This window comes from Melopsittacus undulatus, chromosome 8 (genome assembly GCF_012275295.1).
Source record: "Melopsittacus undulatus isolate bMelUnd1 chromosome 8, bMelUnd1.mat.Z, whole genome shotgun sequence".
In the NCBI taxonomy this organism is placed as follows: Eukaryota; Metazoa; Chordata; class Aves; order Psittaciformes; family Psittaculidae; genus Melopsittacus; species Melopsittacus undulatus.
The window spans coordinates 34,696,897-34,720,831 of NC_047534.1; the positions used below are offsets into that span (position 1 = coordinate 34,696,897).

The 23,935-nt window shown below is 38.4% G+C and overlaps 1 protein-coding gene across 2 annotated transcripts in view; it reads left to right on the forward strand.

Annotated features, from left to right (window-relative positions):
• The window catches only part of AOX1 (aldehyde oxidase 1), a 44,132-nt gene continuing 20,197 nt past the window's right edge, over positions 1-23,935 (forward strand). The window contains 20 exon segments of one of the 2 annotated variants that reach the window (NM_001281550.1): positions 1-57; positions 1,122-1,179; positions 2,213-2,309; positions 3,986-4,094; positions 4,622-4,748; positions 5,628-5,689; positions 6,301-6,381; positions 6,966-7,046; positions 8,166-8,310; positions 8,474-8,566; positions 10,329-10,480; positions 10,713-10,806; positions 15,526-15,635; positions 16,343-16,527; positions 17,639-17,801; positions 18,639-18,734; positions 20,589-20,758; positions 21,833-21,941; positions 22,377-22,499; positions 23,254-23,350. In NM_001281550.1, coding sequence (NP_001268479.1) covers positions 1-57; positions 1,122-1,179; positions 2,213-2,309; positions 3,986-4,094; positions 4,622-4,748; positions 5,628-5,689; positions 6,301-6,381; positions 6,966-7,046; positions 8,166-8,310; positions 8,474-8,566; positions 10,329-10,480; positions 10,713-10,806; positions 15,526-15,635; positions 16,343-16,527; positions 17,639-17,801; positions 18,639-18,734; positions 20,589-20,758; positions 21,833-21,941; positions 22,377-22,499; positions 23,254-23,350 — 2,209 coding nt within the window. 2 annotated transcript variants of the gene reach the window in all.

The window sequence follows — 23,935 nt, forward strand, 5'->3', positions numbered from 1 at the left end:
ATGTCTCTTCGAGGAGGGGCTGCCGACGACCTGATTTTCTATGTGAATGGGAGGAAGGTAAGTGTTTGCCCGGAGAGAGTGTGGAGAAAGGGCGGCTGTTGTTCCAGAAATAACCCCGAAGAGTGTGGGCACGGATTTGGTTTCCTGACTTAACTGAATGCTCACGCAAGCTTCCAGAAGTGCTCCTTGCCATCTCCTTGCTGGTAGGGAGTCCACCCCCACATACTACTATGCTCTTCTGCGTACAGCAAGTGCTGTTAGAAAGGGAGAAGCAGCAGAAGAGGACAAACACGATTACAACATCCAGTTTTAGCTATCTCTGCTGCATTTGAGGGGAAAAACATCAAAAGGAAATGGATTTTCAGTTAGGTATCAAATTTTGCTGGCAAGCAAACTAGTTTTCATGTGTAAATGCCTGGCTTCTCATCTTCAAAGGTATTGGGGAAGTATCAGATGGTATTAGAGTTTCAGAGGCACAACAGAAAATCCACAAGACGCAGGTGCCAAAATATGGATGACTGGCCAACGTACTGGCCAAGGGTAATATTACAAGAATTAAACTGGCTGTTGATTCAATATAACTGGAATGGACTAGCTGATTCTAAGCAATGGAATAAGAAATACTGTAATCAGTCAAGAATGTGGGCTTTTCTGTTGCTCTCTATTGCTAGTCTGTTAGGGCAAGTGAAAGTTTATATAAGGCTAGAAGAAAGCTGGATCCTGCTGATAGTCCCTCAGGCTTCTCTAGTGGTCATCCCAGTAGGTTAAAGTGTCAGGTGCACTCTAAAAATCTGCAAAACATTATTTATGCTATGCTGCCTCTATCGTAGCAAAATTCTCCTGCATTTTTACTTCTAGTGTGGCCTTAGTGTGACCTTTCACTGAGCAGCAGTTATTTTTAGTAGTTGCAAGGTGCCCTGGCACTTCTTTTCTGCAAAACATATCTGTCTGAGAAGAAATTTCCAGAAGGAACCCAAACTGTTCCGTGATCTTGCAATTAGTCTAGTTCTAAGAGAGGGAACTAGAGAAGGACTCTCTTCTGCCTTTGTGGGAGTATAGTCTGTGCCTTATATTTTGAAAATCCTTGGTTTCTTTGTTAAACTTTATTTTTCATACTGCAGGTAATAGAGAAAAATGCTGATCCTGAACAAATGCTGTTATCTTACCTGCGAAGGAGACGTATCCTTTTCTTGTCTGTTCCCTTATTTGAAAATCGCTTCAAATAACTTCTTTGAAAGCCTTACCAGAATAAAATTCTCAGGAGTTATAATTAAAGGTGATTTTCCAGGTTAAGGAAGTTGTTACTCCCTTGACATAAAACAACCATATTAAATTATGTGTCTTTCTTAAGCCAAATACTCTTCCTTGCACTGCTGTATTTTTAGTGTAGTTTCCTAAACAAAGTTATGTCAACAGGCATGATCCGTATGTGCGTACCTCTCCCCCTGTAAAGAAACCTAAGAACATTTTGGCTGATATATGTATAGCTTGATAGAGTTGGAGTTCTGTAGAAGTCTTCCAGCTGGATTAGGGTCTCAGCTGCCAAGTAGTCAGTTCATCATTAGTTAGTTCACGGAAGAGACAGGTGAGAAAAAGACTCGGTGCAAGAGATCTTGGGTTTTGGAGCATGAAGAGGAAGGACAGAAGAAATAGGGAGTAAGTCATCTTCCTTGTGGTGGCTGTAGAACATCAAATTAGCTGTTTGTCAATTCAGAGCCTCAGATTGGCCACTGTTACAGATTCATAGAAATGAGTACTTCTCTCATAAGTGTGATTTTTCAGATGGGAGGCAAGGTTGATAGCATGACTATGAAGGGGCCCTCTGGGAAAAGAAGGGATATTGGGTTTAGTGTTCCACTGGAACTTCAGGAATATAGCTATTTTGCCTGTTACAAGTTTCTTTCATATTTTCAATTGGGAAACTGTTTATCACTTCCTCTTTCTATCCCAGTTTACTCCTCTTCCAACAGAAGTTGAAATCAAGTTTTCTGTTTTCTTGAGACCAGGATTTTTGTCATGCCATTCCTTAGATTCAGTCTTACTTTCACTGAAAATTTTAATCCAACATAGGAAAGAGTCTGATACATATGCAGTCATACCAAACCAATTCTGTGTTCCTTAATTGTTCAGCAAAAAGGTAGCCTCAAGCTTTTGTGCAGAATAAAGGCCAGAATGCAACTTGATTTTTTTTCCCTAATGACAGTGTTTTCAGTCCATCTTACAGGAACCAAGTATGGCTGTGGAGGAGGTGGCTGTGGTGCCTGCACGGTGATGATATCAACTTACGAGCCAGCTTCAAAGAAGATACGGTATCCTTAACAAAAAATTTGGAAAACCATACAATTTTATGGCTGTAGATACCATTCCCAGATATGCAACTGTATAAATAAATTTGTAGAATCTGTATTTAACAGTGAAAGGATCCAAAAGATCACTTTAATCCAAAAGAGACCGCTGTAAAAAAAACTACTGTTGATTCAGCTATGTTGCAAATTTGCTAATATATTGTTCTCAAGTGTTTAATTTGCTCCTATATGCTGATAACTCCTGTGAGGAGTTTTCTTTTCAGGAGGTATACATTTAACACCCTGTTTACTGACAACTAGAATGTGGTTTCTACCTGCATCTCTGTCATGGTTTAATCCCAACTGGCTGCTAGGTCTCACACAGCCACTCACTGACTCCCCCATGGTGGGAGAGGGGAGAGAGTTGAATAGTGAGAAAACTCCTGAGTTGAGGTAAAGACAGTTTAATAGGTGAAGCAAAAGGTGTGTGCACAAGCAAAGAAAAACAAGGAATTAAATTCACCACTTCGCTTTGGTAGGCAGGTGTTCAGCCATTTCCAGGAAAGTAGGGCTCCATCACACGTAGCATTTCTTTGGGAAGACAGACACCATCACTCTGAACTTCTCCCCCTTCCTTCTCCCAGCTTTATATGCTGAGCTGTGTCCCCTCCCAACTCCCTGTGCACTCGCAGCTTACTCGCTGGTGGGGTGGGGTGAGAAGCAGAAAAGGCCATGACTCTGTGTAAGCACTGCTCAGCAGTAACTAAAACATCTCTGCATTATCAAGTCAGTTTTTAACACAAATCCAGAACATGGCCCCCCCACAGCTACTGTGAAAAAAGGTAATTCTATCCCAGCCAAAAACCAGCAGTGTCGTATGACTGGTGGGAAGACAGGGCAGGCAGAAGTTTGAATCTTACCAGCCCTTTAACTCCATTTCTACAGCTCACCCACAAAAAGGACTTTGATACTCAAGAGTTTCATTAAGTAAAAACTGGAATAAATTACTTCGAAATTGAGAAAACACCAGTCAAATTGTTAAACAGTAACATGTCATTGTCAGTTGAATATTTTTTAAGTGAGGAAAAAGTCAAAATGTTCCAGTTGTTCCTTTTGGCAATTTCATTATATTGGAATTCAGTGCGAATGAAAATGTTTACGTTTATTCAAAGACTTGTAATTGAAGCAGTCAGAATGACACTTGACAAGAAACATTTTAATTATAGTAAACCAAAGCATTATATTGCTGATGCTGAAAAACTCTTGAGGGATTTTCATTTTTAGTATATAGTTCCTATTCAGAATTATATTTATTTTATATAAGAATTTCCTTTGAGTCATAAATTTTATTATATGCAGCAGTAATCCTTTACTACACCAGCCCTCCCTTCCTCATCTTCCTGCTCCAAAATGTGCTTAACAAGTTGCTTGTGAGCAGGAGAGACAAGAGGGCAATTAGAAAAGACTGAAGTATTCAGAAAACACGAATTCTGCAGAACTGCCCTCACAGATGTGGGTTTTATAGTGGGGACTAGAAGCACAGCTAGTAAGTGATCACTTCCATAAAGCCTATTCTCATTCCAAATGATGATAATGACTGCTTTATAAGCATAGACTATGTCTTGATTGACTGTAAAATAATATTCATTAATATTATAATAAAAATATTCATGTTATTTATTCTCCTTTATGTTTCAAAGACATTACTCAGCAAATGCATGTTTGCTTCCCATTTGCTCTTTGTATGGTGCAGCAGTGACCACAGTGGAAGGTGTTGGAAGTACAAAAACCAGGGTTCACCCAGTTCAGGTGAGAGTACAGTATCACCATGTAAGAGTAATTGATTTCTTCCTTTGTATGGGCTGGCTTGAGTGGCAGTGCTTTTAGGGCATGGGAATGTCAGATGATGGTTATTCTCCCTGCTAAATGATAACAGATGACAGCACAAATTTCTGATGGTTGGTTGGTCAAGGCTAATGAGATATGCTTCATGGTGGATCTTGCCTGATCAAGCCTGATCAAATAGTATCTAAGAATTGTTGGGGTGGATCAGGCTTGTGCTCTGTTTGAGATAATGACACATCTTGGACAGTACCCCTTCAGCTGATGTTTTAGTATGAAGGCCAAAAAGAATTCCATTGAAGGTTAATTAGCTTCCTTAGTGAGATATGCCTGGGGATCACACAAAATAATTGTTCTTATTTGAGATTTCTTAAATTGTTTTATTTTTAAAGTCTGATTTACTTTGAAGGCGCATTTGGTATGGTGTCATTTAGGAGTTCATTAGACTGGTGATGTATGCTGGAAGGAGTGCTAGTTATGATGTTTCATTTTAGGAGAGGCTTGCCAAGTGCCATGGCTCCCAGTGTGGTTTCTGCTCTCCCGGCATGGTGATGTCTATATACACTTTGCTAAGAAACTACCCAGAGCCAACGCCAGAACAGATGATTACAGCTCTGGCTGGTAAATATTGCCGCTTTTTAATTTGTAGATATGTCCTCAAACCATTTTCTTCAGATACTTTGTATGATTGCATGTCTGTATCAGTACACATGCATGCATGCATGTATGTATGTACTTCATACAAATAATGCTCCCAAACAGACTTCCTACTGGATACAGGACTTGTATTCCTTGTCATTCTTCAGGAAAATGAAGCATGGAGCTGTGGATCATTTCAGGGACAGGTGTTCAAAACATCCTCATATATATCTTTTGAAGTGCTTTAAATCAGATGTGCAAAAATGATGTCATATTGGAGAAGCAATTGCATCTGAACATCTCTGAAATCCTGTTACATCTGGAGTTAGAGTGTCATAAATCTCACAGGAGAGCCCTTTGTGGTAGGAATAAAAGAGTCTAGACGAAGAGATGCTGACCATCTTCAGAAAGGGAAAGAGTGAGCATTTATTGCAGAGTGCAGGTAAAATAGCCTTCTGTCATCTGTTGTGCTCTAGAGTCAAAGTGGAGCCAAAAGCATTTCCTGTTACTGTGAGATGAACCTAGATGGAATTATCATGCTAACTTCCTTCACTATTAGAAGTAAGTCAAGGGGAAGGAGAAAACCATTTTGAGTGGGTGAAGAATATTATACAGTTTCTTATTCTCCTCCATACTAAGCTGCAGATGGCATTCCCTCTAGTGCAAATATCAAGTATACCATACTCACCTTGAAACAGTAGCTTTTTTCCTCAGGGGCTGCAGGGTCCCAGGTCTTGTCACACTTACCTTTTTTATCTTTTGGAGAGCTAAGCTTCAAACCCACAAATCTCATATAAAGACATTTTAAAGCTGTGTACTTTAGAACAAAGCTTTTTCTTACTGATTTCCTTTTTTTTTCAGGAAACTTGTGCCGCTGTACTGGGTATAGGCCAATCCTAGATGCCTGTAAAACCTTCTGTAAGGTAAGAAGTAGTGATAATAGGAATACTAGATTGTGCCAATTGGTACATATCTATATAGAAACCATCAAGATTTTCATCAAGATCATCTCTTTTCTCTGTTAACAGGTGTAGATCTGAGTAAGAGTTATAGTGGCCTAACGCGTTACAAAAAATGATTAACAGATGAACTTGGTGTCTAGCCTAAGTTATGAAGAGGAATCTGAAATAACTGTGTGTGTTTTACTATGGTTCAGGACTGGCATAAATAAAAGCAGAATTTGCATTAATGTTCTTAGTAATTTATCGTGTAGTGCAACATTTCAGAAACCTACAGTGAAAGATGAGAGGGTGAACAGTGAGTAAAAGAAATAATACAAGCTATCTTCGTGTGCTCTCACAAGGTCAATTGAATTTCACATAGTATGAATTATTTTGTATTAAGGACTTCAACATCTGATGATTTTAAGTTGTTTTTGAATATTACTTCTTTAAAACACAGTTCTTCCAATTTAGCTTATTATTAAACTTCATCCAGAATTTTATTGAAATAGAGACACTTTTACTGGCTTAAGCAGACTTTAAGTGACTGACATTCTGGGCAGTGTTTCACTAATGGAATATTCCTACTTTAGGAATCCATTTGTTGTCAAAGGAAAGCAAATGGAAAGTGTTGCTGTGATCAGGAAAATTATTTGTTTGACAAGGAAGAGAAGGTAGGGTTTTAAGTATTTTACCTGTCCTATTTAAATACAAAACTTAATAAAATATTGCTTGGCTTTTTTCTTGTAATTAAAGTAAATGCAGTACAGTCTGTCATTTATTCCTCTACCTTATTCACATAATATTAGTTGTAAAATAAGATACATTATTCCTTGCAGAGATATTTCTAAAAATTAAGGCTTCTCTATGCATATTTGTATGAGGTGGTGATGATGTGACAGGTAGTTAGTATAAGTAGATTGGACCTCCAGAGCTGAGATTTGAGTAGTTCTTCAAGTTCAGGAACATCATTAATCTCAGCTCTGGTGAGATCACCTACAGTGATCATCATATTATGCACAGTCATTTGTGTTAGCAGTGAACTTAGAGAAACTGTTACAAACATTTCCTTCACCTCAGCAGCTCCAAATGGTGCATGGCAATTTAGCACCAAATCCAAATAATAATGGAATGACTAATTTTCTACTGACTTCAGTGGGCCCATCATGGTTTGGTTTTGGGGTTGCGTTATTTTTTATTTATGGAATTAATGATGACAGAAAATCCTTTGCCTTTGCTTGTTCTCTTTCTTTTTAAGGTTTCCACCAGACTGTTTTCAGCAGATGAATTCCAGCCCTTAGATCCCACCCAGGAGCTTATATTTCCTCCAGAACTAATGGTAATTTTTGCTGCTTATACGCTATTATTTGACACCGTATTTTCCTTAGTAGTCCATAGTTCAGAACTCGTTCTGAAGTCCTGTTTAGCAGTAATTCAGCAGAAAAAAATATCATAGCATTTTAATATAAATCCTTTTTGTTTTTTTTCTCAGTGATCTTATTGACTATTCACATTAAAAATAATCATATTAAAAAAATGCAGTTGCAGAGTTAGGTGAGAAGTCAAAGTAACCTAAACTGGGTTTTCAGTGCAGCATCTGAAAATACAAATGCTTCGCATCAAACTGAATAGCAGATACATTTTAACATTGGCAAAAAGAAAATGCATTTCCCCATTTTGTTGCTTAATAGTTGTTTTTTATCTTTTCTGTCAAAGTGTCAGCCTCAAGTAGCAACCCAGACTGGGGAGTGTTTAACCCCAGTGATTAAAGTATGACAAAGGTATAACCAGCTGAAACAAGGGCACTGAAATGGAAAGTGTCAGGCATGCTTAATTATTGACAATGGTATTTGCCCTAGAAAAAAAACTAAAGCCATTTGCTTTGCATTATTATCAATCTATAGATTCAAAGTCAAAATCTCTGTAAGTAGCTGGCGGCTTATGGAGAAAGGTTGATGAAATGTGGGACAGGGGTTCTTGACCATGTATTTGTACCACCACCAGTTCACAAGCTATTTCCAAATGATCAGTGAACAGTGCTAGAACAGCCAGACATCCACATGCATGCTTAATCTAGAAGGGGATGTTGCTTCTGGTGTCATTGGTTACCTCCAAGCAAGCTAGGTGTGCAAACGCCTCCCTAAGTATTTTTTACCACTTTTATAATAATTTCAGCAATTGGAGGATCTATTCCTACATTTTTTCCTGGGGGCAATTTATTATCAATCAATCGATTATTATCAGTCATCAAGCCCATTGTAATTAATTAAAGTAATTTCACCCGTGTAGTCTTGATTCACCTAAAGAATCAGGATAACAGTCCCATTTCTGTCCAATTTTGAAGGATTAAGTAGAACTGCCATTGTTTAAGAGCTTTGTTTAATATGAAATCTCTCTGTTAGACCTTGCACCTATCTACATGTCTTAACTATTTAAATCTACCGTATTTCCCCATCAGAGAATGGCTGAAAATCAGCCAAAAAGAACTCTTTTTTTTCATGGTGAGCGAATGACATGGATTTCTCCTGTAAGCTTAGATGAATTACTGGATATGAAAGTTGCCCATCCCAAAGCACCTCTTCTGGTTGGGAACACCAGTGTGGGTATGTATACAGCCAGAATAGCTCTTGTTACCATAGTGTGCCTGGGGGGCATGGGCTACATATATAATTCTTTTTACATTTTCATTCTTAAATTCACTCTTGACTAAGTTGGAGTTGGCATTATGGAAAATGTCTTTTGTCTAAGTCTATTCCTATCTGGCAGGCCCTGAGATGAAATTCAGAGGCGTGTTCCATCCAGTTGTTATTGCTCCTGCAAGGATCCCAGATCTGAATGTGGTGAAATGCACAGAAGATGGTCAGTAGGCTTTACTTTGTTCAGATTCTTACGCAGTAAGGCACACTGCATCATTCCAAAGTGCTGAAGATGTGAAGCACTGTGCAACTTATTCCTAAGTTTGCATGCTTCTTTCCCAGGTCAAGATGGCTGTGGCTGCTGTCCCAGTGCATGATACAGTTTTGTCTTCATGACACAGTGCAATACTGACCAGCAATATTATCTTGGGCCCCTATAGTCATAATAGTGCAAGGGTAATTATTCTCGTAGTACTGGTTGTGGTGCTAAGTCATGCAATATTTGCTTTGTGATCTCTGTACCACACTGTGCTATATAACAGAGAAACACTAATACAGAACCACAGAGATTTAGCAACATTGCATGCTTGTCTACACTAGAAAAAGGGCTGTGATTAAACTGGCATAGCTAATCTTATTCTCAATCATAACAGCATTAATTATTGTAGATGAAAAATTTTGTACCTCAATTTATATATTTAAGAGAAGCACAGAGGTTTGGTTTTAGTTAAAGTTGCGCTAGGTTTTAGTTTTTATATAAATAAATTCTATTGAAATTAGGAATAGCAACTAGAAATGGCTTTGAACTTACTATAATAGCCTGAATTAATAAAATATAAATTATGTTGTGGAAGTTTACTGACAAAATTTTAAGGGAAGTAAATCTTTATATCTGATGAAAATTACTTGCTATATGCCTGAAGCCACTTTTTGAAGTGTAAACTGTATTTGACAGGCCTGTCATTGCTTGTAGAGTATCTTTTTAATTTCAGATCAGTCGTGCAGTTCTAGTAAATTACTAGTTTGCTCTTAACTGAAGAGTAGTTAGGAATTGGAAAGAAGCAGGGAGAATGCTTACTGGGGTTTTAAATCTATAAATAAAACCTAGTTATGAGAAGGTGAGACTTACTAGTTCTAAAATGAGATAGGCAGTTTAGTTTGTCAAACAGAAATAATAGTTCTTCTCTTTAATCAAATTTAAATGCAAAACATGTTTGATTATTTTTTGTTTTAAATATACAAAATTTAGTATTGCTTTAAATGATTAATAAAAAACCATTTAAAATTGTCTTTTGATTTATAATTTTTATTGAATTCCAATGTTCATTCAGAATTTTCATACATGACATGAAATGTGTTAATAATTTTGAACAGAAAGGTGCTGTTTACCTTTTTACAATACTGATTTTTTTAAAAGAATAAACTTAAAAAATATAACTACTTAAATAAATGCATATAGTTATCAGTTGTCTTCTTCTAGTGGGAAAAAGAACACTGTATTCAGTGTTAGGACTATTTGGGTTTTTTGCAAAAGCTACCTACCCATATTGTAGGATAATATCTAGAATGTACATATGCAAAGCAAGATCAAATGATGATGGAAATCGTGTTTAAAAATAGGAAGAGCCTGTTGAAAGCATTATGAAGCTGACTTGCCTTTGGGTGAAATGTCACCTAAACATTTGCTCAAAGTTGGTGCAAGATAAGCAGTTACAGTGGGCAGCTGGAAGCAGAGAAAGGATTGCCCTTATAGTAGAATTGGTGAGCTATAAGCTCAGTTTCATCATTTCATGAAATTTTTCCTCAGTCTCCTGAAATGAAAGGTCACAGTCCCTGTAATATGCGAAGGCCTCTCCCCTTTTATCTACCTGTATTCTACATGAGCAGGCCTCCCTCTAGTCTGCTGGGACAGACCAGGATATAGCTTAAAACCTAGGCAATAAAACAAATGTGCACATCACACTTTCATAATCTTTTGCTTACAGGGTTAACTCTGGGAGCTGCCTGCAGCCTGTCTGTAGTGAAAGATGTTTTGACAAATGCAATCTCGGAGTTCCCTGAAGAGAAGACAAAGGTTTTCTGTGCTGTCTTGCAACAACTAAGAACTCTGGGTGGAGAACAGATAAGAAATGTTGCTGTATGTTGTGCGTTACTTGCAGTAATGTTTGTAACAAATGTGAAATTGCTCCTGGGTGCGTGCAAAACTTGCATTTTTATGTCTGTTTATAGCAGTGAATTTTTTATCAATACATCTTTTTTTGAGCTTCAATATGTATAAATTTATATATTGTCTGCATGTTATATTGTCAGTTGATATAAAAATGTGAAGGTGATGGAGAAAGGCTTACATAAATTTCTTTTTTTTCAAGTCGTTAGGTGGAAACGTCATAAGTAGAAAATCAGCCTCAGACTTGAATCCTATCCTGGCAGCCAGCAATTGTATGCTCAGTCTGGTTTCAAGAGGTAAGAGGACATAGCCTGTCTCTTTAGTAGTGCTGGAGGTACAGGATCCTATTTCATGGGGAGAGGGGAAATAACAGGTGGGAATTTGTCAAGGAACTCTTTTCCCACTCTCATCTGCAAGAGATGCAGTTTGCAAAAGAACATGTCAAAGCTTATCATTTCAGGGGTAAGCATTCAGACCAACCAGATCACATGTACTTCTGTAGGCAGTGAATTACTATAAGCACTCCTAAAACCTCGCAATTTGAGTAGCTGTATATTACCACGCCACCCCCCTGGTATTTTTTGTGTGTGTGTGTAATTGATCCTTTGCAACTGGTTTAAAATCACCCTCTGGCCCTGATAAGACCTCTGGCTTTTTGTTCCTCACAGGTACTTCTGATACAGGAGTTCATAGTCAAGTGCCTTTTTCTATGTTCATTTTCACAGTTTCCTTTCATTGCTGATATATATACTACCCTCTACCTGTTCCTTTTCTTGTACTCCACATTACCCGTGGAAGGTTGATGAAACTATTAGTAAACAGCTATCTGGTATGACGGAATTGCATGCTCTCTACCAAATAGCTTGTGTTCTCTTTGCCCTTGATCTAGACAGAGTGGATGTTGCCATGTCAGACCACCTAATACTCTGCAATATATGTTCTATAGGGGTTATTTCTGAGCCAGGATTTATTGGAATAGACATCTAAAAACTTGTGTTGTATGATTTCATAGAATCATAGAATCATAGAATAGTTAGGGTTGGAAAGGACCTTAAGATCATCTAGTTCCAACCCCCCTGCCATGGGCAGGGACACCCCACCCTAAACCATATCACCCAAGGCTTCATCCAACCTGGTCTTGAACACTGACAGGGATGGAGCATTCACAGTCTCCCTGGGCAACCCATTCCAGTACCTCACCACCCTAACAGTAAAGAATTTCTTCCTTATATCCAATCTAAACTTCCCCTGTTTAAGTTTCAACCCATTACCCCTTGTCCTATCAGTACAGTCCCTAATGAAGAGTCCCTCACCACCATCCCTATAGGCCCCCTTCAGATACTGGAAGGCTGCTATGAGGTCTCCACGCAGCCTTCTCTTCTCCAGGCTGAACAGCCCCAACTTTCTCAGCCTGTCTTCATATGGGAGGTGCTCCAGTCCCCTGATCATCCTCGTGGCCCTCCTCTGGACTTGTTCCAACAGTTCCATGTCCTTTTTATATTGAGGACACCAGAACTGCACACAATACTCCAAGTGAGGTCTCACGAGAGCAGAGTAGAGGGGCAGGATCACCTCTTTCGACCTGCTGGTCATGCTCCTTTTGATGCAGCCCAGGATACAGTTGGCTTTCTGGGCTGCGAGCGCACACTGAAGCTGGCTCATGTTCATTTTCCCATCGACCAACACCCCCAAGTCCTTCTCCACAGGACTGCCATTAATTTCCTTTTTGTCCAACCTGTAACTGTGCCTTGGATTGCTCCGACCCAGGCATAGGACCTTGCACTTGGTATGGTTAAACTTCATGAGGTTGGCATCAGCCCACCTCACAAGTGTGTCAAGGTCCCTCTGAATGGCATTCCTTCCCTCCAGCATATCAACGGAACCACACAGCTTGGTGTCATCGGCAAACTTGCTGAGGGCACACTCAATCCCACTGTCCATGTCACCAACAGATGTTAAAGAAGACTGATCCCAACACCGATCGCTGAGGGACACCACTTGTTACTGGTCATTAGTAACTCAGCTAGTTTGTCAGTGATTTCAACGGATTCTTCCTTCATAGTTTGACATTGAGAGGCAAAAATAGCTGTCAGACAGATTATCTTTACCAAACAGTAGTCAGTGAAACACAGGAAAAGTGGATTGTTCAAGAAAAGGAGTTGTAGAAGCACTGTTAATTTTTAGCATTTATCTTAGATCACAGTGTAAGAGAAAATGCACCTTCCTAGGGTGTATTATTGCCCAATCACAGGTGGGATTATACAATAATCTTGAGGTATGTAGACCAAGAACATTGTGGATGGAACTGCAAAAGCAAAAATCCAGAAACACCAGTGCTGCTATTCTTAACAATGCTGTTTTTTCAGAATCAAATTTTAGCAAAATAGAATTCCTTTACTAAGGTTTTGCTGTCACACTACTTACATCTGAGAAATGCAGTTTTCATGCTGAATTATATTCTAGAATGAACAGGCTACAGTGTCATCATCACATAACATGAAAAACATGACAAAAATAGTCTTGGTGTAAAGTTCATTGTTCATGAATATGATTAACAATGTTCATTGGATGTGATGGGAGTGTTTTAATACATGAACCTTTTAAAAATGACACAGAAGATTATCTTGTTATAGAAAGTCTTGTGATAGGTCAGGGCTACTGCAAGATAAATAGTGTCTAGTAATAAGAAATCATTTACTTAAAAATGCATTGAACCCCTCAGGCAGCATGTGAGAAGTACAAAGGACACGGAAGACTAGTAAAAAATACACTTTGACTTCATCTGCCAAACACATGGTTAAATTCCACGCTGGTGAATCACTGTGAATTTCCTGTACAATGGTCGTGCCTCTGTTCTTGGAGAGCAATGATGCTATTTGGCAGTTGTGTTACTAGTACAGCTACAGTTCTACCAACAAAACTCTTTGGGCTAATTAATAGCATCAATTATATGTGTTAAAATACCACGTTTCCACAAGGCTTTTTAGCATAGCTGAGTAGTGGTATTGGCAAACCTGATTTAGCATAGATGAAGTTTAAGTATTCAATTGGCTTTTACAGATTCAGGTTCCTTGCAGAATTTTGTTCTCTTTCCTTTTGAAAATTCAATCTTTAATAGTATGTATCACAGAATATCAAACATAATCACTTTTTGAATTATCTACCAAAAAGAGAAAGAAAAAGGCAATAGTGTTTATTCTCTTCTGGACTCCTAAAAATGTTCAAAATCTCAGAGCAACAAAAACAAGCACACAAAAAACCCCACAAACACAAAAATGGTTTTTGTTTTTCAACTATTACAACAGTTCCTTCCCATTCAGTTTCCTTCCTAATTATTTATGTTTTAGAAAGAAAGGTAACAATGACAGCAGCTGATTTGATTTGGCACAGATTAACAGAAGTGGGGATGGGATGACTGTGGCAGTATCAGAAGGGAGGGTTATAGAATGAGGATTGATCTCTGGGCACTTTCTTAGGACTGGTGTGATGAAACTATGGAAGACGAAGCACTCATTTGTATTTATAGAGCATGCCACTAATAATTTGTTAAGGAAACTGCAGTTATTATCCATTCAGGAAGGCTGCAGGTATTTCTTGCCTGCCGCAGAAAAATGGACTCAGTCAGAGATCAATGTGATCAGACAAAAGCCATTTATTACAAAGGATCTATCCTTTTTATACTGTTGTCTGCATCTGCTTACAAGAGCTTGCTGTATTATAATTGGATACATACACAATAACTTGCCGTATTAAGACAATAACTGGCTGTATTAAGATACATATTCATATATATACATATAGGATACATATTCAATAGCTTGCTGTATTAGTGGATACATATTCAATAGCTTGCAGTATTAAAATTAGATACAAATACAATGTAGCACACAGCAACTAGTATACAATTGGTTAAATTGAGCGTATGGGAACCTAGCCTTTAAAACTTGCTAACAGTTCACTATTGTGTCTTAGCACATTCCAGTTTCTTCTTATCTTGCTTGCACTGTTTCTTTTGCTTCTTTACCCATGGCTTTCTTCATCCTTGGTTCATGTCAAGCTCCACATAGGCACTTGCTGACTTGGGAATGTGGCCATTCTTTGCTAAAAATCCATCCACACTTGCCAATTAAAATATGATTGATAAATGTTGATTACACAATGGCACACAGAATCACAGAATCCCAAGGGTTGGAAGGGACCTCAAAAGATCATCTAGTCCAACCCCCGGGCAAGAGCAGGGTAACCTAGAGCACATCACACAGGAACTTGTCCAGATGGGCCTTGAATATCTCCACTGTAGGAGATTCCACACCCCCCCTGGGCAACCTGTTCCAGTGCTCTGTCACTCCCACAGTAAAGAAGTTCTTCCTGATGTTCACATGGAACCTCCTATGCTCCAGTTTACACCCATTGCCCCTTGTCCTATCACTGGATATCTCTGAAAAAAGCCTAGCTCCATCATCCTGACACCCACCCTTTACATATTTGTAAACACTGATGAGGTCACCCCTCAGTCTCCTCCAAGCTAAACAGACCCAGCTCCCTCAGCCTCTCCCTCATAAGGGAGGTGTTCCACTCCCTTCATCACCTTTGTGGCTCTGCTCTGGACTCTTTCAAGCAATTCCCTGTCCTGCTTGAACTGAGGGGTCCAGAACTGGACGCAATATTCCAGATATGGCCTCACCAAGGCAGAGTAGAGGGGGAGGAGAACCTCTCTTGCCCTACTAACCACACCCTTTCTAATGCACCCTAGGATGCCATTTGCCTTCTTGGGCACATTGCTGGCTCATGGTCATCCTCCTATCCACCAGGACCCCCATGTCCCTTTCCCCTTCACTCCTTTCCAGCAGGTCAACCCCCAGCCTGTACTGGTACATGGAGTTGTTCTTCCCCAGATGCAAGACTCTACACTTGCCCTTGTTGAATTTCATCAAGTTTCTCCCTGCCCAACTCTCCAGCCTGTCCAGCTGGATTGGGGATTTTTTTTTTCATTTTTTAATTTTTTTTTCTTATAGGAAAAAAGCGACAGATTCCTTTGAGTGATATTTTTGCAGAAGGAGTTGGTAACAATACCATTACACCAGAAGAGATCTTAGTCTCTGTCCATATTCCCCATTCTAAGAAGGTAAGGTACTAATTTGTTTAGGTTTGCTCTATACAGAGTTAAAGACTACTAAATAATGAGCAGGTGAGGGCATAATCCATATGTTTAAGGTAACACTATTACTGTTAACTTTATGAATTCCCTTCATTTGACCCTGTCAGTGCCATACTGTTTCCCAGTTTCAGCCAAAGTACATAACTTAGCAAGTAGCTGGTGATATACAAAGAGTCAGACAGAAGTTTACCCTAAAATGATGAGGGCAACAAGCAGGTATAGCATTGTCATCTCTTGAGGATTTTTCTTAAAATAAGGTAATACTGGACATGTGTATGGTTGTTCCATAAATGTTGCTGAACTGAGTAACAGGATCTTAGAATTATGGGTCATGTTATCCACATACTGAAGTTTGGCAATCTTTTGAAGCCTCTGAACTTTTGTTTGGTTGTGTTATAAATGCAGCTCCACTCCACAAGATCCCTGTCTTCCAGCTATCTACCATGAAAAAGTCTCAAGTCTTGTGAACTGTGTAGATGATGGAGGACTGGTATGGGCTGCTAGAAAATCAAATATAGTAAAGCTATTGAAAGGTGAAGAAAAGGAAGTGTATGGTCTTGAATGCTCAGGAAGTTCAATTTGTGCTCATTATTTTTCTCTTGCTTCATTTAGTGCAGTCACGAATTTTACTTTCAGATATATACATGTCTGTACTTCTGTCTGATCTTCCCTAGGGGGAGTATGTCTGTGCATTTCGACAAGCACCAAGACGGGAAAATGCTCTCCCAATAACCAATGCTGGGATGAGAGTGCTTTTTGAAGAAGGTACAGACATAATAAAGGATTTAAGCATTTTCTATGGAGGTGCTGCCTCGACCACAGTCTGTGCAAAACAAACCTGTTCGGCACTTACTGGAAGGTACAATTTCTCTTCCTTCTCTGTATCTCTGAGTGAAGAGACTTTAAGAGGTTTGATGTACTTCTTTAGAGTATGAAAGATTTCTCTTGCCTGGCTGATACATTCAAGTGAATGATCTGTTCAAGCCTTAACAATGACTTTTCAGAATGGTTACACTTTGGAGTCTGCATATTGGTGAAACTCCACTGTGAAGTATTCAGAGAGATGAGAGATAGGAGCTGTGAGATAGGTGAATGAGGTATACATAGTCAGTTGTACACCTGGACCCAAGCAGTGGTAAATGATGCCAATTCCCATAAATTTTATAATCCCCTGGTATCAGTGTTCTTTAGTCCTTCAGTTTGGCTCCAGCAGATACAATGTTTGAGAACTTCACATGTGCCCGATGAACTTAGGGGCACAGGTCAAACCTTAGCCTTTTTCATATCTCTACACACACAAGATCATAATAATCTCTGGACTTAATCCCTGACATTTCCTCACAGTTTGCACCATCTTTCCAAATTTTGGAGGAAAAATATTACAAATAATTCAAGCAGTATAAAACCATTTATCTAAACAGAGCACTGCTGTTTTACCATTTAATGTGCATCTGTTTCAGGGGTTGAAGTACTCATTTTTTGCTGCTCTACATGATTAAATTTATTCTAATGGATTTATGTTTTGATATCCAGGGTTGTGTGGAAAATTAACTGTGTTGAGATACCTCAAGGAGACAGCCATTCAGAAAATGTTGCAACTGTCCATCACTAATCAGGTCCTTTGAAGGCATCTATAGTTTGCATCAATATTGTTATCCACTTGTCTTCAAATATAGGACAGTATCTGCAGAATAGTAGGACTGTTAAATCAGCTTTAAAGCTGTAAGAAGTTTTATTTATTTATTATAAAAACATCAGCATGGCAGTCAATTCCACAGACCTAAGGGGCCTCACTTCAGTGAGCAACATTGACCAACACTTTCAAAAATTGTGGATCATTATTAAAATCAATATTTTGGTTTCATTGTGAGTAGGATTATGCCTATGGTCCATGGTGTAAATGTATTACTGCAATTCGTAGTTATTTTTTTGAGTCCTGGTCTGACTGTATCTGTTATTCTTCCTGACAGACATTGGAATGAACAAATGTTGGATGAAGCTTGCAGACTAATTCTTAAAGAAATTGCTATTCCAGGCTCAGCCAGTGGTGAAAAAGTAGACTATAAGAAAACTTTGATAGTCAGTTTCTTCTACAGATTTTTCCTGGAAGTGTTGCAGTCATTAAACACAATGGTAAATTAGTTCTCTATGTCTGCTTTTGTAGAAGCAAATGAAAAGGGGTTTTATTACCTCTTGATGCTTGCAGTTTGTACAACGTGCTAAATACTATCTTTGGGGTTCAGATCTACAGAAGATGTAAGTGCTTAACTCCGGAGAGATGCTCATTTAACTTTCAGGTGCTCAGATATCTTTACCTTGGACATTAGGCTTTAAAAAACTTGAGCAATGTTAATGCAGCAATACATCAATATTGAACTGCAGGCCCAAAGAAAACATACATAAGGTCTTACTCCATCTGGCTGTACTTCACATCATAAATAAACATAATAGAAATAAAAGCTTTGGAAAGCAGCTGCAGGTGTTAAACCAGCCCTCCTTTTTGGATGAGTTGTTGACTGAGAGAGGAGGGCTCTAAAATTTCACTTCCCGACACATTCTAGGTGTAATTTACCTTATTTTTTGCCTTAAATCTGTTCCTATGAGAAAAAATACCCCTTTTGCCTTTTTCTTCTGAGTTACCTTGAGCTGTTTCCTAGGTAATTTACTGTTACCAGGGGTGGTTCAGTGCCAGTTTTGATCAGACCCCAGAGTAAAGCTCTTCTGACTATCCCTGCATTATGTTGCTTACTTTCAACAAGCATATTTGCTGAATCCAGTAGATTTTTAAATATTAATTAGTGAAATCTCAAAATTCTACATTGTTTTAAAATGGTTATTTTAGAGCCTTTTTGGCTTGTGAAAGTCTTGAAGGAATTTCCTGTATAAAGAGTTTGTATTTAGTGATTTTGTTAGCTTTTTAATTGGAATGTTCAAAATATGAGTTTAAATAGTAGTTCACTTCCTTTTCAGGATCCTTGCCACTATCCTGGCATACCTATGGAATATAGGAGTGTCCTACAAGATTTCAAAACCAAAATGCCTCAGAGTATCCAAATATACCAGGCAAGTGATTATTCTACTAATTGTTCAGTGCTTTGTAAGACTTGCTAAAAAAAGCATGGTTCAAGCATGACCCTTGCTGTGAAGCTCAGGTACAAATTTTGGATTCTAAAAGAATGAAGGCAACAGGCTCTTAGTGGTTGATTTTAAGTGTATTTCAATTAGAAAAGTCTTGTATGTAAAAATAGACTCGTATTGCTGTACTCACTTCTTCTAAACAGTTCTCAAAAGGTAAATAATGCTGAACAAACTCCATTTTCAGACTGTTTAAATGTGGTATATTGCAGTGTGCAACCCAGTTGGGAAAAAAATAGGAGAAAATAAGATTAAAAAGCCTAAGTCTAAGTCTGTACCTATCATTCTTGTCTCAAGATACACTTTTCTTCAGATTTCAGGGGGCTCTTAGGGCTTACTGTAGATTTAGGAGTCAAGATGGGAGTTTGTGATGACTGATAAACTTATTCAAGGAGAAGTCAGCAGTAGAGGGCAGCAAAGAACACCTTTTGGATTTTCTGATCTCACCCTTGTGGCTAGATCACGGTGGGAACTCCTACACAAGTAAAAATCTCTGGTTTTTGAAAACCTGAAGAAAATTTAAATGAAACGTAGGTAAAGATCTCTTTTTTTTTCATTTTCAGATATTATTTTTAATAACATTTTAGCTTTAAATATTTTAAATTTGTTCAAGTTGTTATCTTCAGCTTCCTTCAGAACTGTCATCAAAAGAAAGACACTACAGGCTAATGAAAGGGGCCAGGATAAAAGGAACTAGTTCTTTATGACTTTCAGCAATTTATTCCCCAGCTGCAAAAAAGTGACTAAACAGAAATGGAAACAATTTGTTTTTCAGATCTGTTGGCACTGAGCAACAGAAATTTAGAAACCCAGAAAATCTTTCTCACTTTAAAATTTCTGACTTTTGCAAGTCTGTATCTTTTGTCTGGATTTATTCATCTGAACATTATTAAACTTTTTAAATTGGAAGTGGGGCAGGGAAGGATTTTAGATACCTGGTGATTCTGTTAGTAGAAAAGTTGAGATGGTTTGTCTGAGACAGCTGTTTGAAGAACATTAGGCAGTGAAGTAAACAATGTCTGTTCTTGGCCTTGGGCTGACAGTGCAGGAAGTAGAAGTGTGTAGCCAGAACACTTGTGTACTGGAAGCTATGGAAGAAAAAAGGTTTTGAGTTGTGAGCAATTGACTAGTTCTAAATGTAGAAGAGGAAAAAGCGTGAACACTGACCCAGAAATTGCAAAAGTGTTCTGGAAGTTGGCAACAATTAGTTAGTGTGACAGAATTAACTGGCAACACTGAAATAACTTTCAGGAAGGATCTAGCAAAACAGTAAGACATGAAATTCATCCGAAGGTGCAAGGAAATAAAATTGGGAAGGAAATATTTAAGCAATTTCTCGCTGATTTACACTGATCACAGGCTTCCAGTAGATCCTAGAAATTGCTGCAAACAGCTCACCATATAACACCAGGCACTGGTAAAACACAGAGCAGAATCTTGCAATAACAATTCAGAAATTGATCAAAGCTTCATAACACCAAACAGAGAGGAGACTGTCCTTCTGAAAAAGAAGTGCTGTTTGTATCACTTTACTGTAAATATTTAAGGAGAAAATCCAAATAGACAAACCTGTGCAAGAGGTTTGGAAGGCTCCTTAAGAGAAGAAATTGAAGAAATCCCCAGGAGCAGCAGGCAGGTCCTGCACCACATCTGTTTTCGATATTGAACCAGAAGTTGGTAATATGAACAGCTGTTCCCTCATCTGACTTTGATTGCTACAAGAATAACATGACTATTCTTCTTTTACTCTCTGGGGGAAACGGGGGTATATTTTTGACTGTACAGGACATAGAGCCGAATCAGTCGCCCCAGGATCCTGTAGGACGGCCCATTATGCACCAGTCTGGAATTAAGCATGTCACTGGTGAAGCAGTTTACATTGATGACCTTCCTTCTGTGGATGGGGAGCTCTTCCTGGCTGTCGTCACAAGTTCCAGAGCTCATGCTAAGATTGTGTAAGTGGTCGGACACTTCCTGATTGCCTAAGCACCCTTTTTTTCCAACCAGATTTGCATATCCCACATGCCCTTGGTTATTGTGCTTGTAGTGTGGTTAAAGCCCTTCCCCAAATCTTCGCCTGTGAAGCCAAGCCATCAATCTGAAGTGTATCTGAGGAAAGCTCATATGAGACTATAGGAGAGGAGGATTGGAAAAGATTTTATTTTGAAAGAAAATGGTTTTCATTTATGTTTTTTGGCTGCAAAGTTACACCTGTTCTAGGAGTTCATTCAACATTCACCAAAATGAACACATCCAAGTTGTCTGCCCAGCATTCATACATGAAAACATATCCAGGTGGTCTGGTCAGAACTTATTGTGATAACAGAGGACTGGGGCTTCTAGCTATAGTCTGTGTCATACTTCCTAGCTTACTCTTAAGTTGGAGATAGTATGCTGGGTTTGGATCTGCATTTTTTTGGTACCATCAAGGAGCTAACATTACCCCCGTCTCTGAGTCAGTAGGATTTATTCACTTTCCTTTGTCTTCTGCTGTGGGTATCCAGGGAAGATTCCTTTAGATATGGTGTGAGTGTGGTGACCTGCTAAAACATGCCATTCTTACAGACCTTCTGCTGTTTTTGTCTGATTCTTCTACACCCATACATTCCCATTCATTCTTCATTTATACTGGTCTTGCCATTTCTATTTTAATCCTTTATACGAACCCTCCATTTGCAGATGGTTATTTGTATCTGGGTAGGCTGTGATGTCTTAGAAAGTTGCAATTGTAGCATCATAATTGTGCAGATTTTTATTGTATCAATGCAGTTCAGGCAGCCTAATGGGCCAGTTATTTCCCTGTTGCATCTAGAGTATTTCCTAGAAATGAAGCAGGCTAGTAGAATTTTAAATTCTACTAAATTTTAACCTGCACTTCTTTGCATAGCAGAGATAGAAGGAAAAGACGTCTGAACCTATAAGCAGATCCCAGCAGCACAAGAAACATACATCTGTATTTGTTCTTTTCATCTGTGCATTGCTTTGTAAAACTAGTGAATTACATTTCTCTCTTCCCATATCCCAATCAGATCTATAGATACCTCAGAGGCTCTGAAAGTACCAGGTGTGTTCGATATCATATCAGCTAATGATGTACCAGCTACAAATGAGTTCTACTATTCTGATGATCCAGAGATTGTATTTGCAAGAAACAAGGTATAACTATTTTTTTTTTAACTTAATTTCTTCATTTTTACTATTTTTCTTCAGTCTTTTATAATGGTTTACTTCATATGCTTTATATTCTGCCTGGTGAAAAAAATATATAATACAGAGTAAACTTCACAGAACCCTCTGTATTGTTGGGACAGTATGTTCCATTGAAAGTTAGGCTCCTGTTAGCCATTTTTGAATACTGTATTTTCCTTGATTTCCCAGTTACACTGGTGCCTATAATTTCTAAGAATTTATTTACTTCATGGATGACCTAAAAAATAAAAAAAGTCCTACATCAAAACAAAATTCTAAAAGGGAAATACAAACAGTAGTTACACAAAAGAAGAATATCAGCATCACCTATGGTAATCATTTGAATCCTCTGTTCTATGTGATCAAGTGATGTGTATTTTACAGGTGATTTGTGTTGGTCAGATTGTCTGTGCTGTGGTTGCAGATTCAGATGTTCATTCTAAGCAAGCAGCTGCAAAAGTAAAGATAGAGTACGAAGTGCTGGAACCAGTGATCTTAACAATTGAGGTACTAGTAGTTTAATTTCTCTTGCTTTTTTATTATTTTATCTACTTAATTAGTGGAGGCAGGAGTTCACACTTTTCACTTGCTTTTTAAACATGATTTTCTAAGGGAAAAGGGTGAATATGAACATACAATTAACCAGTCTGTCTCTCTATAAAAGAAATCAACCTTTTAGCTAATTTTGACCACTGGTGGTAGACAGGCAACAGTCTCAGAAGTATTAAGGTCCCACAGATTTCATGATAACAAACATAAGTATATGAAAGAACTCTTCTAATGTTTCTGGTGAGGAAAATCAGTGAGCATGCTGGTTGATTGTAATTTTTTTGGTAGCTGTCCACTGGTCAATCAGTGTGTGTATATTGGTTTAATGATCAGCTCCTGATCATCTATAACATTTTTATCTGTTGTCCAGCTAGCAAGACAACAAAGTTAGGCTGGAGATGTAGGAAGCATTGGGGAAATGTGAGGGGAAAGATGTTAAGGATATAGAATATATTAGCAATTTGCTGTGGGAGTTGTAGGGGAAATAGGCTTATGCTGGGTGTTAGAAGTATAAGAGGGAAGAGCAGATTGAATAAACTAAATGCATTTCCTTCAGAAACTGATATCGTCACTAACACAAGATACAGATGGAAAGAATTGCAGGAACTGAATGTACAAATTTACCAAAAATGACAGTAAAGCAATGAAATACAGTTGTTCATTGAATTTCTAAAATACTTTGAAAAACTCTTTCTCTTTCTCTTCACTGCAGGAAGCTATAAAGCACAACTCATTCTTTGAGCCCAAAAGAAAACTAGAACAAGGGAATGTTGATCAGGCATTTGAAACTGTTGATAATATAATTGAAGGTAAACTGCAGAATATATTTGGTGAGAAGTTGTTGCCAATATTTGCGTTTGTCTGTCCTTTTAAGTCCCAGTTCTACCTTTTTTCCATATAGCCATTGGGCCTGAGAAGTCACCTAGAAGAAAGCGTGATTAAATCTAGTGGTCTTGTGGTCCTGCTACTGCATTCAAGCTTTCTGCGTCCTCTGTCCTTGAAACAGAATCATAAAATAATTAGGTTGGAAGGAGGTCATATACTCCAACCTCCTGCTTAAAGCAGGTCCAGTTAAATCAGGTTGCTAAGGGCCATGGTCCAGTCATGTTTTGAGTATCATCAGAGATGGAGATTCCACAGCCTGTCTACAGGGACCTCTTCTAATGTTTGAGCACTTTCATGGCGTTTTGGTTTATTGTTGGTTTTTCTTATATCAATTTGGAATTGCGTGTGTTCATTGCTTTCTATCCTTCCACTGTGCATCTCTGACAACAGTGTGGCTTGGTCTTCTCTATACCTTTCCATTACGTAGCTGTAGACATAGATCTCCCCTTAAAGCTTTTCTTCTTATGAATGAATAAATCCAGTTCTCTCAGGCTCTTCTTATACATTCT